Source organism: Ceratocystis lukuohia, assembly GCF_044167205.1.
Source record: "Ceratocystis lukuohia strain C4212 chromosome Unknown Supercontig5_pilon, whole genome shotgun sequence".
NCBI lineage: Eukaryota > Fungi > Ascomycota > Sordariomycetes > Microascales > Ceratocystidaceae > Ceratocystis > Ceratocystis lukuohia.
Window position 1 is genome coordinate 2095685 of NW_027263524.1, and position 12745 is coordinate 2108429.

At 44.4% G+C, this 12745-nt stretch overlaps 2 protein-coding genes across 2 annotated transcripts; one reads left to right on the forward strand and one right to left on the reverse strand.

Annotated features, from left to right (window-relative positions):
• Positions 1–3675: 3675 nt before the first annotated feature.
• Positions 3676–3948, reverse strand: HOO65_050461 (putative double-stranded RNA/RNA-DNA hybrid binding protein; the record flags this gene model as incomplete). Its single annotated transcript, XM_071003570.1, has 2 exons — positions 3676–3778; positions 3830–3948. The coding sequence occupies 2 exons, from the start codon at positions 3946–3948 to the stop codon at positions 3676–3678; spliced, it is 222 nt and encodes a 73-aa protein (XP_070858520.1).
• Positions 3949–11526: 7578 nt separating this feature from the next.
• HOO65_050462 (putative double-stranded RNA/RNA-DNA hybrid binding protein) lies at positions 11527–12084 on the forward strand (the record flags this gene model as incomplete). Its single annotated transcript, XM_071000899.1, has 1 exon — positions 11527–12084. The coding sequence occupies one exon, from the start codon at positions 11527–11529 to the stop codon at positions 12082–12084; it is 558 nt and encodes a 185-aa protein (XP_070858521.1).
• Between the last annotated feature and the right edge of the window lie 661 nt (positions 12085–12745).

The following is a 12745-nucleotide window of genomic DNA, read 5'->3' on the forward strand; positions in this document are numbered from 1 at the left end:
GTATGTCAAGCCATCAATGCTTCTACATCACAATTGGTCTACTGAGCATTAGACCACAGAGCAGATAGAGGTCTGTTTGTAGGCTTCCGGAAACTTACTTGTTCTCTGCTTTCGGCTATACTATAGTACCTGCGGATGTACTTGATTACGTGCTGGTATACCTATCTGTCCTTTGCTCACACTTGACTTTCATTCTGAAGCTAGCCATCTACTTTCCGGATCAACGGGTACATGCTAGACAGTGGCCTTCCCACACTTCATACTAAAATGTTATCATATTTCTGGTCTTCCCTCGATGAATCAATGGTAGAATGTTTGTCATGTCTTTATGTTTTCAGATATATAGAGCCACCTGAATAGCTAGGATCACCTGTGTGCTGTAGCCAAGCTAGTCTCATCTAATACTCCTTGCACATTGGAGTTCTAACAGTACATTCTGGCAGGACGTACCGAATGTTCTTCAAATGGGAAGAAGAAGGGGCAAGTGATTATTGATGTTGTTCAATGTCTATCAAATTATTGATTGAACGGTAGATCTCAACTGATTTATCTATCCATTACTCTAGTATCTAGACCAAACACATGGCCTCGGAAAAGGCCCTTCGGGTCTGATACCAACGCCGACGTTTTGCTGAACTTTCAGAGTCAGCAATCCTGGTAAACCTGACTTAGGTTGCTGGCAAGTTCACACATACCTTTATCAATTAGCAGGTAATAAGTGGGTGTAAATCTCGGCTTTCGAAAGTAGGGGGCTAGTCGTGTATGTTGATTATCAAAATTCCTTTTCTTTACCCCTACATTTATGATAGAGGAGGTTGTACGTATTGAACTGTGCTATAATATCACAGGGAGAGGTATTTATACCTGCATAAGTTCATATGCTTTACAAGACTCATTGCTGGACTCAGGGAATCCAATCCGCCGTCACTACTTCAGATATATATGCTTATCTTCCAATACTCTACTTTACATGTTGACCTAGAGGTAACACTCCAGGCCACATCAATTACAGCACTGACCTTGTCTTGGACTTGTACCTTTGGTTAAATTCAGAAGCCTCCCATCTGAAAAAGCTCTATAATTACTTAAAAGTCCAGCAATCCATCAATACCTATCTCAAGACCAGCAATTACCATCTAGGTGCCTCGGCATTGTCCCCTAGACCCAGATGGCCCCCACTGAGCGCACACTACGGCGATGGCTACACGTGCTCCCTCCATTAGCTGCATGCTCCCCCCTTTGGCGCTCTGTGGTTCTGTAGCCACAGGTACTTGTGTCCTTATTGCGCCTTGTTGTGTGCGCCTAGTGGGGCTGACCTAGACTATAGGATAACGTAATGTACCAATGAGTGGAATAGACCAGTGAGCGCAACACTGCACTCAGACTTTCACAATTCCCTCTTTCAAACCACTCTACTCAAACCACCAATATCTTCAAATTCTGAAGAGGCCAATCCCGCTCTTGCTGTTGCTGGTATCAAAAAAACCCAAAACTCAGTATTTGAGACCGCCAAGATCTACATGGTCAGCCTTTGCACCTTGTACACCAGAATAAAGACAAGCCACCCTCGACAGGGCAGCACCGGGCCCCACACTTCGTCCAGCGATACCAGAGTTCAAGACTTGTTTTAATCACACATACGACTAGTGCCTCATGACCCTCAGGCAGTCTTGTTGAAGCCGTATATCAAGCTACAGGCTCCAACACCAACTGGCTGTCTTCCTAGGGGGACTAACACTTGGGTCTCGTTGAAAACACACAACACGACATAAGTCCTGTGACAGTCTGCCTATGTCGATACTCGAATTCCCGATCGCCAAGGACGCTCTGCGACCCCAATTTATGATGCTATAGACCACTTTGCAATGGAGACACATGCAATAACGCATGAGGTAATGCTTTTACGTGAGCCGGACAAGTCACTACAGTAGTAAATGGGACACTTGGCAAACGCCAGAGAGCCAACAAGACATACGTATGGCAAGGACGAGCACTTACTATCGGTAATGCTCAGGACATTCTAGCTCACAATGATGTTGATTGGCAGGTAGCTCACGACATGCAACAGAATGGTAGTCAGTCAAGGTCACTGTAGCAGGCACGCAGGACTGTGGCAACTGTGTGAAGACAGGCCAAATGGAAGACCCTGTTTAGAAGATGCGGAACCACCAGGTAAATATCACTGTCGTTATTCGAAATGGATTTTCTTTTATTATATTATCGTAATGGAATATTGAATGTGAGGGGTATCAGGAACTGTTACGGTTACTGGTCTGTTCCACTCACTAGCGAATTACATTACTTGACATAATAAGTTTGGAAGCGTGGATCCTTTAGTTTGAAGCATAATGGAACCTTGCAGCCGTTATATCCTTTTATCTCCGTTCATTAGTGAAAAGTGAATGGTGAACCATGGAATTTCCACCTTGTACAAAACAACACTGACAATGTAAGTGAAAGGAAGCCATTCCATTATCTCGACAAATATATTACGATAGATGTAATTCCTCAGCTTTGAGATCTACCTAAAACATAATTGTTGACAAACCTTCAGACTTGCATCCTTGCTTGCATCTAGCTGTATAGAGATAGTTTATAGTTTTGATAGCTTAGCTTGAAGTATCTAAGTTTCTGGGCACTGGAAATGGTGTTGACCACACATTTGAAAGGTATCAGCCATGGGAAGGTCAAGTCTCATTCAAGACACACATAATTACTCTCAGGAGAACGGCCTCGAAAGGCTTTTAAGTCCCCGGATTCTCGTAAAGCCCCTAGATTCAGACTATTATGTAAAGGCCAACGTTCACAGTTCATCCACTGCCATAAACGCAATACAATAAAGCCATTAGAAATCGATTCAAGCTGGCAAGTCCGAAAAGCAGTGATGAGATTTCGTATTTACGTTATCGAGCTTCAACACATGATGCTAGAGGGGAGTGTCATCCACAAAGACATTTGGCCAGTAACCGGAACCGGGATTACCAGGATTGTTGCCCCTGACCAAGTTCGACCAAACGTTGCAGTTAGTATCAGACATAGTTGAACTTGAACTTGAACATAATTAACGTCTACGGCAATCACAGAGATCAAACCACGCCGGACTGGTTACCGGACAGAATTAACCCTCTGCAAGGCTCACCATAGACTTTTGCCGAGCGAAGCGCAATTTCTCCCAAGTTACCTTCTTGCTCGTTTCCGCTCTACCGTGGTTAAAGTACGAAAGGCAAAAGGAAGCAAAAAAAAACAAGGAATGAACGAAAACAACCCAACATCAACCATCAAGCAATAAACAAAAAAGTAAACAGAGCGTAGAACGAATACACAAGAAAAGTAGAAAAGAAATCCAACTTTGTACCTCCACATTCCCTTTTCCGAGAAATCATCTTCTCGCTGCGCCGTCCCCTCTCGTTGTCTAGACATTCCCACGGATGGCTAATGGTCTTGGCTTGGTCACACCCTGCAACTGGGCATCGTCTTTCTGCATTCGTGTAGTTGAGCCGCAAGTGATACTCTTCGAAATCGCCTTGTTTAGAGCGCGCTGCCAAGATTTGGGCAACCAAACCTCTGTGTAGCCCCTTCATCCAGCTGATGTCGTATAGTCTCGGCCAGTTCAGCGCTCCACCGAGATGTCTGATCTTCGGGCAGTTTTCTTTCATCCAGTGTCGGAATTCTGCTTTAAAGGCTTCGTCCCACCGTCTTCTTGCTGCCGCCAGTGACATTGTCGCCTTTGGGACCAGGAGGTTCTTGCTCTTGCAACTCGCTTTGGCCAGCTGATCGGCTGCTTCATTGTCCGGGACTTCACAGTGTTCTAGTACCCAGTGCACCTTACCAAACGACCTTTCCAGGATCAGGTTGTCGGATCCGCCTTGCCATCTTGCGAGCATACAACGGATCTCGCCTATTGCAAGCTGCGAAGTCCCCGGTTTCTGCATCCTCCGTCCGATCCATTTTACCACTCCCAGATTCCCGACACACAGGTTCAGGACCTTTGCTTGTGAGGGGACGACTTCAGTGGCAGCTCTCACTGCCTTGCGGGCGGCAATCGCTTCTGCATCCGCCACTTCCCTGTGTCTGCCGCATGATCATATCAATCTTGCCCTTCAAGTCCTTAGGAGAGACCCTAAACCAAGTCTCTATTGCGCTCCAGAGATCTACACGGTCACATCGTACCCTCCGTCGCCGACACAATGACATCCCTTCATGACGCGCTACCATTCCTAACTCACGAAGACTATCCAACCTACAGTAGCTGATTATTCTTCAGTTCATTCTAGACCTAGATTCGCAAAGATCCCCCCCACAGCTGCGTAGTGTCGAATAAATGGCCAACCGACTGCTCGTCGACCGCGACGCGCTACCCGTTGCCAAGGGCTAGGCTTGAACTTTGTTAAGCGACAGTCAGGCCTCAAGATGCGTTTTAATCCTATATAGGACTACAAGAAGACCAAGTACGAAGATCCAGCCATTATTCGCGGTTAGTTCACACTTGTCGAGAACACAATCGCAAAACGTGGTATCAGACCAATCTTGAGTTTTTTAACGCCTTCAAGCCTGCCTTCCACACTACTTTTACAGAAGAACATGTTAAAGTTGGATCCAGAGGAGCAGGATTAGTTCCCTTTTATCCCGAGGTAGTCTTGTTGAAGCTAGATACAAAGTTGCAGACTCCACCGCCGTCTAGCCCTCCTCAACCCAACGACGACCCTTAGGTCTCCCAAACACCACATAACCCAAGGGAATCCAGTTCACACTCTAGTTTGATTAAAAGTCAGATTGTCTGTCATCAAAGCAGCTCTCCAACACCCATTCACAGTCCTGCGGAAAGTTACCAAAGGGATGAAGGCCATAATGCATGAGATAACCCTTCTCAGGTCTGAGAACAAGATGCTTTGGGAGGTCAATTATGCTTTAACCAAACGGCGAAGGTCCAAAAAAGCATTTCTTCAGAAAGGAGGAAGCCTTAGCATAAAGGATGGACATAATTTGCTAGACCGAAAGGATGTGGATGAGCAGCTAAAGCAAGAGAGGCGTGAGAATGGCAACTGCGAGCACAGGACTGCAATGGCTGTTCGGCACTGTAGTCTTTGTAGCAAGACCGGACGCAATGCATGGACTTGCGAGGATGATTCAATGATGGTGACAGAATTTAGTTCTAAGTAGTTTGAATTTATTCCTTTCGTTGTGGTGGTGTAATAGACCCTTTCTAGGTGCAGGTGTGGTGAAAGTGGTCCACTCGCTTATGGACCACGTTAATCTAGGTGGTAAAAAACTAGGCGCTCGCTTGTTTTGGGCGCTCGCTCAGCATGGACGTTAGTTTTCGTCGTGGCAGAGACTGAAATGCCACGGGCTGTAGAGGGTTACGCCCTCTTTCTGGAGTTGAAAGGGAGTTTTTTTGAACTGCAGAAGGGCATTCAATCGCGACACGATTATATCCCCTAATCGTGTCGGCTATCTGATTTTGAGTAACAAATCATTGTTCAGTTCATTCTGGTCCTAGATTCGTGAAGATTTCCGCCCTGGCTGTGTGGTGTGAACGCAACGGCTGATCAATTGCCGGCTGGCTATGATGTGCCGCCAGGTTAGCACACATCCGGCTTCAAACTTTGTCAGGTAACAACTAGGCCTCAAGAAACGTTTTTCCCGGAAATATGACTACTAGAGAGCTAGGTGCGGAGGCCCAGCCATTATTCGCAACTGGCCTATGCTTGTGGAGAATACAATTGCAAAGTATGGCAAACAGTTGGATGATTTCTGCAACATCGATGGGACTGGTTTTATGATAGGTGTAATTTAGAACGAAATGGTCATCATAGTCGTAGATAGGAGTTGAAATCCAAAGTCAGTGCAGCCTGGAAACTGGGAATGGATTGCAATCATTCAGGCGATTATTGTATATGGCTGAGCGATCCCACCATTTATCATCAGTGTGAGCAATATCACCTCACTACCCAGTCAAGGACTTGAATAGGCGAATTAGATGCAAAGTCAGCGCCAGAGGGCAAAACAAACCCGACTACAAAGAAGAGTGGTAACGACAGTGGTTAGATGAAGTAAATCAAGCAATTTGCGGAATGGATGTGGATGTGGAGGTAGCGGCCGAATCATCGAGAAGTGGTGGTCGGGGAAGGCCGGTGCTACTGGGGACTCAGAAATGTGCTGCCTATGGCAAGTCCGGTCATAATGCAAGAACATGACAGGTAGTAATGCAGACATCTGGGAAAGAGAATATCGAGTATCATGGGTTTATTAAATAATTTCTTGTGTTGTTATTGCAATTTCTATCTTGAAAGTATAAAAAGAGTGCGATGCATACTTGGCTGCGACGCATGCTTGTGATGCGCGTTATTCTCCGTCTTTCTGTGCCCATGGCAATGATAACAAAAGGCTACCAGGGGCAAGGATGCTTATTTCAATCATGCCTTAGCGTTTACAGAATGCTGTAGGAACATGAACATATTTTCCTCTGACAGTTACAAGTCTTCCATTTATGACCAATAAGCAATCTCTAGCATTAAGACTGAAAGCGCCGATGCCTCGTGAATTGAGATGATGGTCATTGGTGCTGGGCACCTCTTCAACATCTGTAGTACTGTCAACAGTAGCAATTCTACCAGCATTCTCACCACTATGAGCACTTCCAATAGAAGCTGCCATTGCATTGATAGCAAAGACAAAGAGTAGGGTTATAGGCCAGTGTTGCATAGTTGTCGATTGATAGTATTTGTGTTATTGTTTGAATAGAGAGAATAAACTTTGAAATTGAAGAATAGCAGTACGAAGGCGAGAATATGATAAAGAGCCGGAGTGAAAACAAAGTTTCAGGAAAAGGATATTGGCAAAGACAATAAAGGTGAAGGGAAAAACTGAGGTAGGTCTGGTGAAGGAATACAAAGGAAAGGCATGCGTCGTGAAGGAATGAAGTGCCTTTATACATGTATAGAGTAGTACTCTTTAACAAACCGAACAAATTCTAATTATACAACTATCTCTACCCTAAGTAAGCACTAGCCATCTAGACTGCAGAAATAGGACAACAATGTATTGAGTTTTAACTACAACACAAACCAAATTCAAATATATAGCAGCTATGTCAGTCATAGTGCCAGAACTGACAATGGAGCTAATATTGGTGTATATAGACCTGGTCCACCTGAATTGGAGTTAGACCTTTGGAATCCAATGGGCTATTACTCAGTCATTCGGATGCTTCTTTTTCTGTAATTACAGCTTACATGCTAACTTGGAGTTAATGCTCTAGGTGCATGACAATTATGAATCTATGAAATCCAACGGGCTATTGCTCAGTCATTCCAACCTTTTTTTCTATAATTAAACTTTATACGACAACTTAGAGTTGATGCTCGACATCTATCACAATTATATCCATCACAGTGCTAGCACAAAGGTAGTTGTTGTACAGTACTCCATACACATTGAGCAGTGTTCCATGCATGCCCCCATGGCCTTGTGTGGTCAGGAACTCACATAAGCGTTGAGACCCTACCATATAACCTTGTAATTGTTGGCATATAAAGGAATCAAGGCATGGGATGTGGAACAGACAAAGCCTGGATAGATTAAATAAATTGAGGAAGAGATCTATTCTAGAAAGTGTTGTTACAGGCTGTATTGTTAGTGGGCTATACAAGCGGTTGCAGAGACAATCAAAGATTACACGTTAATGAAGATTGGAAAGATGCTATCTAGAATACTTGAGTGAGTAGGAGTATTAAAGTTGCGTAATGGGCTATTTTGTAGGACATTGCGCTTATAGAACTTGTTTGGCCCCCAATTTTAGGCCTGGGCATGTGCTAACCCTATGTCTCCCACTGACATACAATACACATACATCCTTGTCTCTTCAACAGACACTGAGCAGAATTAATTACATGAAGCAGGCGCTATAGTGCTATAGGTTAATATATTCCCATTGAGGTAACTAAGGCACTGGGGAGCACTCACTAGTAAAGTATTGGAAAATCCCCTTGTAGTAGAGGCTTCTTCAGGCAGTTCCAGCTGGACACTATGTAGTAGGTTTTGCTACTCAATCTGAGCAAGATAGTCCTAGAGATGACTAGACGTGTTGACACTTATCATGAAGAAAGGAAAGAAAACGTACATAAAACTCACAAGGCGCCCTTCATTGATCTGTGCTCACCTACAGCCATTTGCATGCATTGAAAAGGCGTAGTATTATAGGCAGAGACAACGGAATTTAGGCGGCTAACTGCGTGTAAATCCGAAAGTACACTACAGGGATCAGAGAAAATAGTGATAGATGCGCATAAGCTGCCGTCAGATTCGTTGAACGCTAATCAGGTGACGGAGGCTTTTTGAAAGCTATGACTACACTTTTCGTCTTGAGCAATTTCGAATTGGGTTACATGTTGCAAGTTTTCTCTGGCTGGAGGAGACTTTCCGCTTTTGAATATAAGTCAATGGCAAATCTTACATGCAATAATCCCCGAAAATAAAGCCCGTGCTCAAGACAAGATTCTCAGTGATAGAGGATATAGGAGTTAGGAAAATAGGAATACAGAAGAATTGACAAGACAGGGCCCTAAAGACGGCATTTAGATCGGTCCCGTGTTGCATGCGCATAGTCAGATCAACAGCTAGTGCTTTACTGCCCAGTTTCTCCTTTCCATGAACATTCAATGGTGTGAAGATTCTGTTGTTCAGGATTATATGGTACGATTCCGATGATTCCATTGGCTCTCCTTTCCGCTAACTAGCGGTGAGTGCTATCACAGAATATAGTACATACATGTCACGTGATATAGGGTTAGGATATGGATAATGTAAAAATTAAACCTGGAAATATTTTGTTGAAGCGAACTTCCAAACGAGCTGATGAAGTTTGACTGATGAGACGATTTACTTATTTGAAAAGGGGGTAGTATATATGAAAAGAAGAGTAACCAAACTTTTCATAACTTTGTATAATAAGTTAAGGACCAATTTTGACATATACTATGTTAAGTTAAATGAAAAGTTTGTTTTACCCCCTTTCCATCTATAATGGCCCCTTTTCTCAGATAAGAGCCTTGTCTTAGTTATTTATTTACCCAAATCTTTTCCGGGAACTGACAGAAGTGGGTCAGGTGTCAACCTCTGCGCCACTCATATCCCCACTGCCACGCGACAGATTCTACCCCCTCTTGTCTACAGCACTTCAATTGGTCAAATACTCGGCACATAACGTGCGTGGTAAGTGAGTGGGTCAGTCAAGTGAGTAGGTCAAAAATCTTCACTACGAAATTTTGAATCGCAATAAAACCATAACCAACTATCTAGAGAGCATCTGATCAGATACTTTATTTGTCGACCATATGCCTTTTTAAGGACTGACAAGCACCCAACATTGAGAGGATGAAGTAGATGAGATGCATGAGCCGGCATACAAAGAGTGATAATCTTGTTCTTGTCAAAATATCTCTCAAAACCAGCGAAGTGGTGGCTTTCGTGACCATGGAGGATCAGAAGACGACAGGGGCCAGTTTATCAGGTGGTTGTAGACCAGCCGGTTAAAGTGCTTTAGCCACTCTAGACCCAACTGGCTATCTGTCCATCCATTTTTGTTGGTTGCGATGACCCAATCGCTCGGGAGGTCGCAATCTCGATATCAACTCGCATGGTGATCTTGGCCTGCACCAATGATGAACGGCGCGATCGATTGACCTTCTGCATCAATTGCCTGGATCGCAGTATACCAGCCACGAGTAGTTGTTGGATCTTCATATTTAGCTCTCTAGTAGTCGTACTTGAGAAATCAACACGTCTTCAGGTCTGGTTGTCGCTTCACGAAATCATGAGCCCAGCGCTTGCCGGGTGACGCATCGCGGTCAGCTAGCAAATAAATTGGCCATTTCTTCAACAAAACACATTCGTGAGGGAAATTCTCGTGAATTTAAGCCTGCAATGAATTGTATGATTATCTGTTCCTCTAGGTCAGATAGTCTTCATGACTTTGGGATAGTACTACATAACATTGTGATGCCGTGGTAGTGGTGACGGAAGGTCTAGAAGGGGACTTAGTATACAACTGCTGTCCGTCGGAGACTTAATATCAGGTTACCTTGAAGGGATAGAAATGCAAGAAGGATTCTAGCCTCATTTGAAGTCTGTGACATATTGGGTGTTTATAAAGCATCTAATCAAATAGAAATTCTGTAGGTTCAGGGTTGTTTAACTCACTTACCTGACTCACCAACTGACTTATCAAGCACGTTATCTGATTAGATGATGTCTGGAACTTTGATGAGACCGGCTTTATGATAGGTTTGATTGACTCTAGAACAGTCGTTACAAGCTCCCATGAGCAAGAAAGACCCAAGCAAGTACAGCCTGGGATCAATACAGATGTCAGTTGATCCCACTATTTATCATTGGTTCAGGGAGATCACCTTCCTGGTTGGTACCAAGAATACGATCTTCCTGGTTATTGGGTTATTGCATTGAGTGAAAATGGATGAAGTAATAACAGGCTGGGTCGTGAGTGGCTAAAGCACTTCGATCGGGTGATAACCAAGTAAATGAACTGATCCTTGATGGTCACGAAAGTCACCACTCCATTGAATTCGAGGAATATTGTGAGGGGAACAAGACTATCACTCTCTATATGCCTGATCATGCCTCTTATCTACTTCAGCATGTTGATCTAGGGTGGCTTAGGCCACTGAAAAAGGTATACAGTCAATACATAGAGTGTTTGATCAGATGCTCGATAACCCCCATTTCTAAGACTGAGTTCATTCCTATCTTCACACTGCCCACAAAGTTGCTAATACAAAACGGAATATCAAGGGAGGAGGTGGCTGAGAAGCTGGGTTTGCTCCATTTGATCTAGAAAACGTCATTTAAGAGCTTGACGGGCAGCTATGAACTCCGACGCTTCGTGTGGAGGTCGTGATACAATCGACTGCTTGGACAGCAAGGACACTAGAGGCCTATTATCAACCTGAATACCTCGAAAAGCGAATCAAAATGCATAAAAGCAGCTTCCTACAGTCGATTATTCAAGCTGTGAAGTATTATGAGAAGACAAAAACTGTTGTTATGCATGAGATGGTCTGACGACAGGAAAGGGTCAGACAACTTGAAAAATGGAATCAAAAAGAGTGTTCCTATTCGCACCATAACAATTTCCTACTCGCACATGAAAATTTAATGCCCCACATACCACCAAGCAATTGAACCAATCACATAACCAATTTGACAATAATCTACCCAATAAAATAGTCAGATATCTTTTTAAAGTGGAACCAAACTTGACACTGCAACCTGGAGTGAAGATGAATCAAGTGTCTTTCCATCATCTCAGTCTGTCTACGAAAGTCAAACAATCATCCCATAATCATCCCCTGTTATACAGTCGATTCCCGACCAAAGCTACCGCCATACAACTGCCTGAATTTGGCGCCAACGCAGTCAATGGGAGGAAAGTGATAGACTTGCAGCGATGGATCAGCAGAATATGGAGACAATTCAAGGAAAAGGAAAGACGGAAAGACGGAAACACAGCAAATGACACTGGTGATATCACCAAAGAAAGCACAACAAGAGCTATCACAGCGGATCGGCCGAAGAATGCAGAAACCGGGCACTTCGCAGCTTGCGAACGACGAGATCCGTCGTACCCTCGCAAGATGGGAAGGCGGATCAGACAACCTGGCCCTGGAAGAGCCGGTTGGCAAGGTGCACTGGGTCCCAGGACACTGCGAAGTCCCGGGCAATGAGGCAGTCGACCAGCTGGCCAAAGCGGGCTGCAAGAGCGAAGACCTTCTGGTCCCAAAGGCGGCAATGTCACTGACGGCAGCAAGAAGGTGGAGGAATGAAGCCTTCAAAGCAGACTTCCGAAACTGGATGAAAGAAAACTGCCCGAAGATCAAGCATCTCGGTGGAGCGCTGAACTGGCCGAGACTATACGACATCAGCTGGATGAAGGGGCTACACAGAGGTATGGTTGCCCGAATCTTGGCAGCGCGCTCTGAGCAAGGCGATTTCGAAGAGTATCACGTGCGGCTCAACTACACAAATGCAGAAAGACGATGCCCAGTTGCAGGGCCAAGCCAAGACCTTTAGCCATCCATGGGAGTGTCTATGCAATAAGAAGAAACTGTCCATGAGATTGTTACGAAAGCTCCTCACAGGAGACAAGGGCTGCAGATATCTGGCAGGAAAACCAGACCCTAAGTGGAGGTATTCCGCATTGGGATGTAAGACGGGATGACGCGACCAGAGGTGATTTCTCGGGAGAGGGGGTGCGGAGGTACAGATTCGTTTTCTTTGCTACTTTTCCTTTGTATTCGTTCTACGTTCTGTTCACTGCTTTGTTCTTTGTTTGATGTTTGGTGTTTGGTTTGTTTTCTTACTTTCCTTCCTTTCCTTGTTTCTTTTTTTCTTTTTTTTTTGCCTATTGTACTTTAACCACGGTAGAGCGGAAACGAGCAATAAGGTAACTTGGGAGCAATTGTGCTTCACTCAGCAAAACTCTATAGTGAACCTTGCAGAGGTTAATTCTGTCCGGTAACCAGTCCGGCGTCGTTGGATTTCTGTGATTCCCGTAGACGTTAAACATATTCAAGTTCAAGTTCAAGAGCTATCACAGGAGGCACTGCACGAGGGACCACATGAGGCAGAGGGAGGGAAGGAGGCTACATACAACTCTCGGCGCAAGACTTTCTTGAATTGAGGAGCGAAGAGATGTTGTAAAATGGGGCCAGTACGACTATTTGACTGGCTG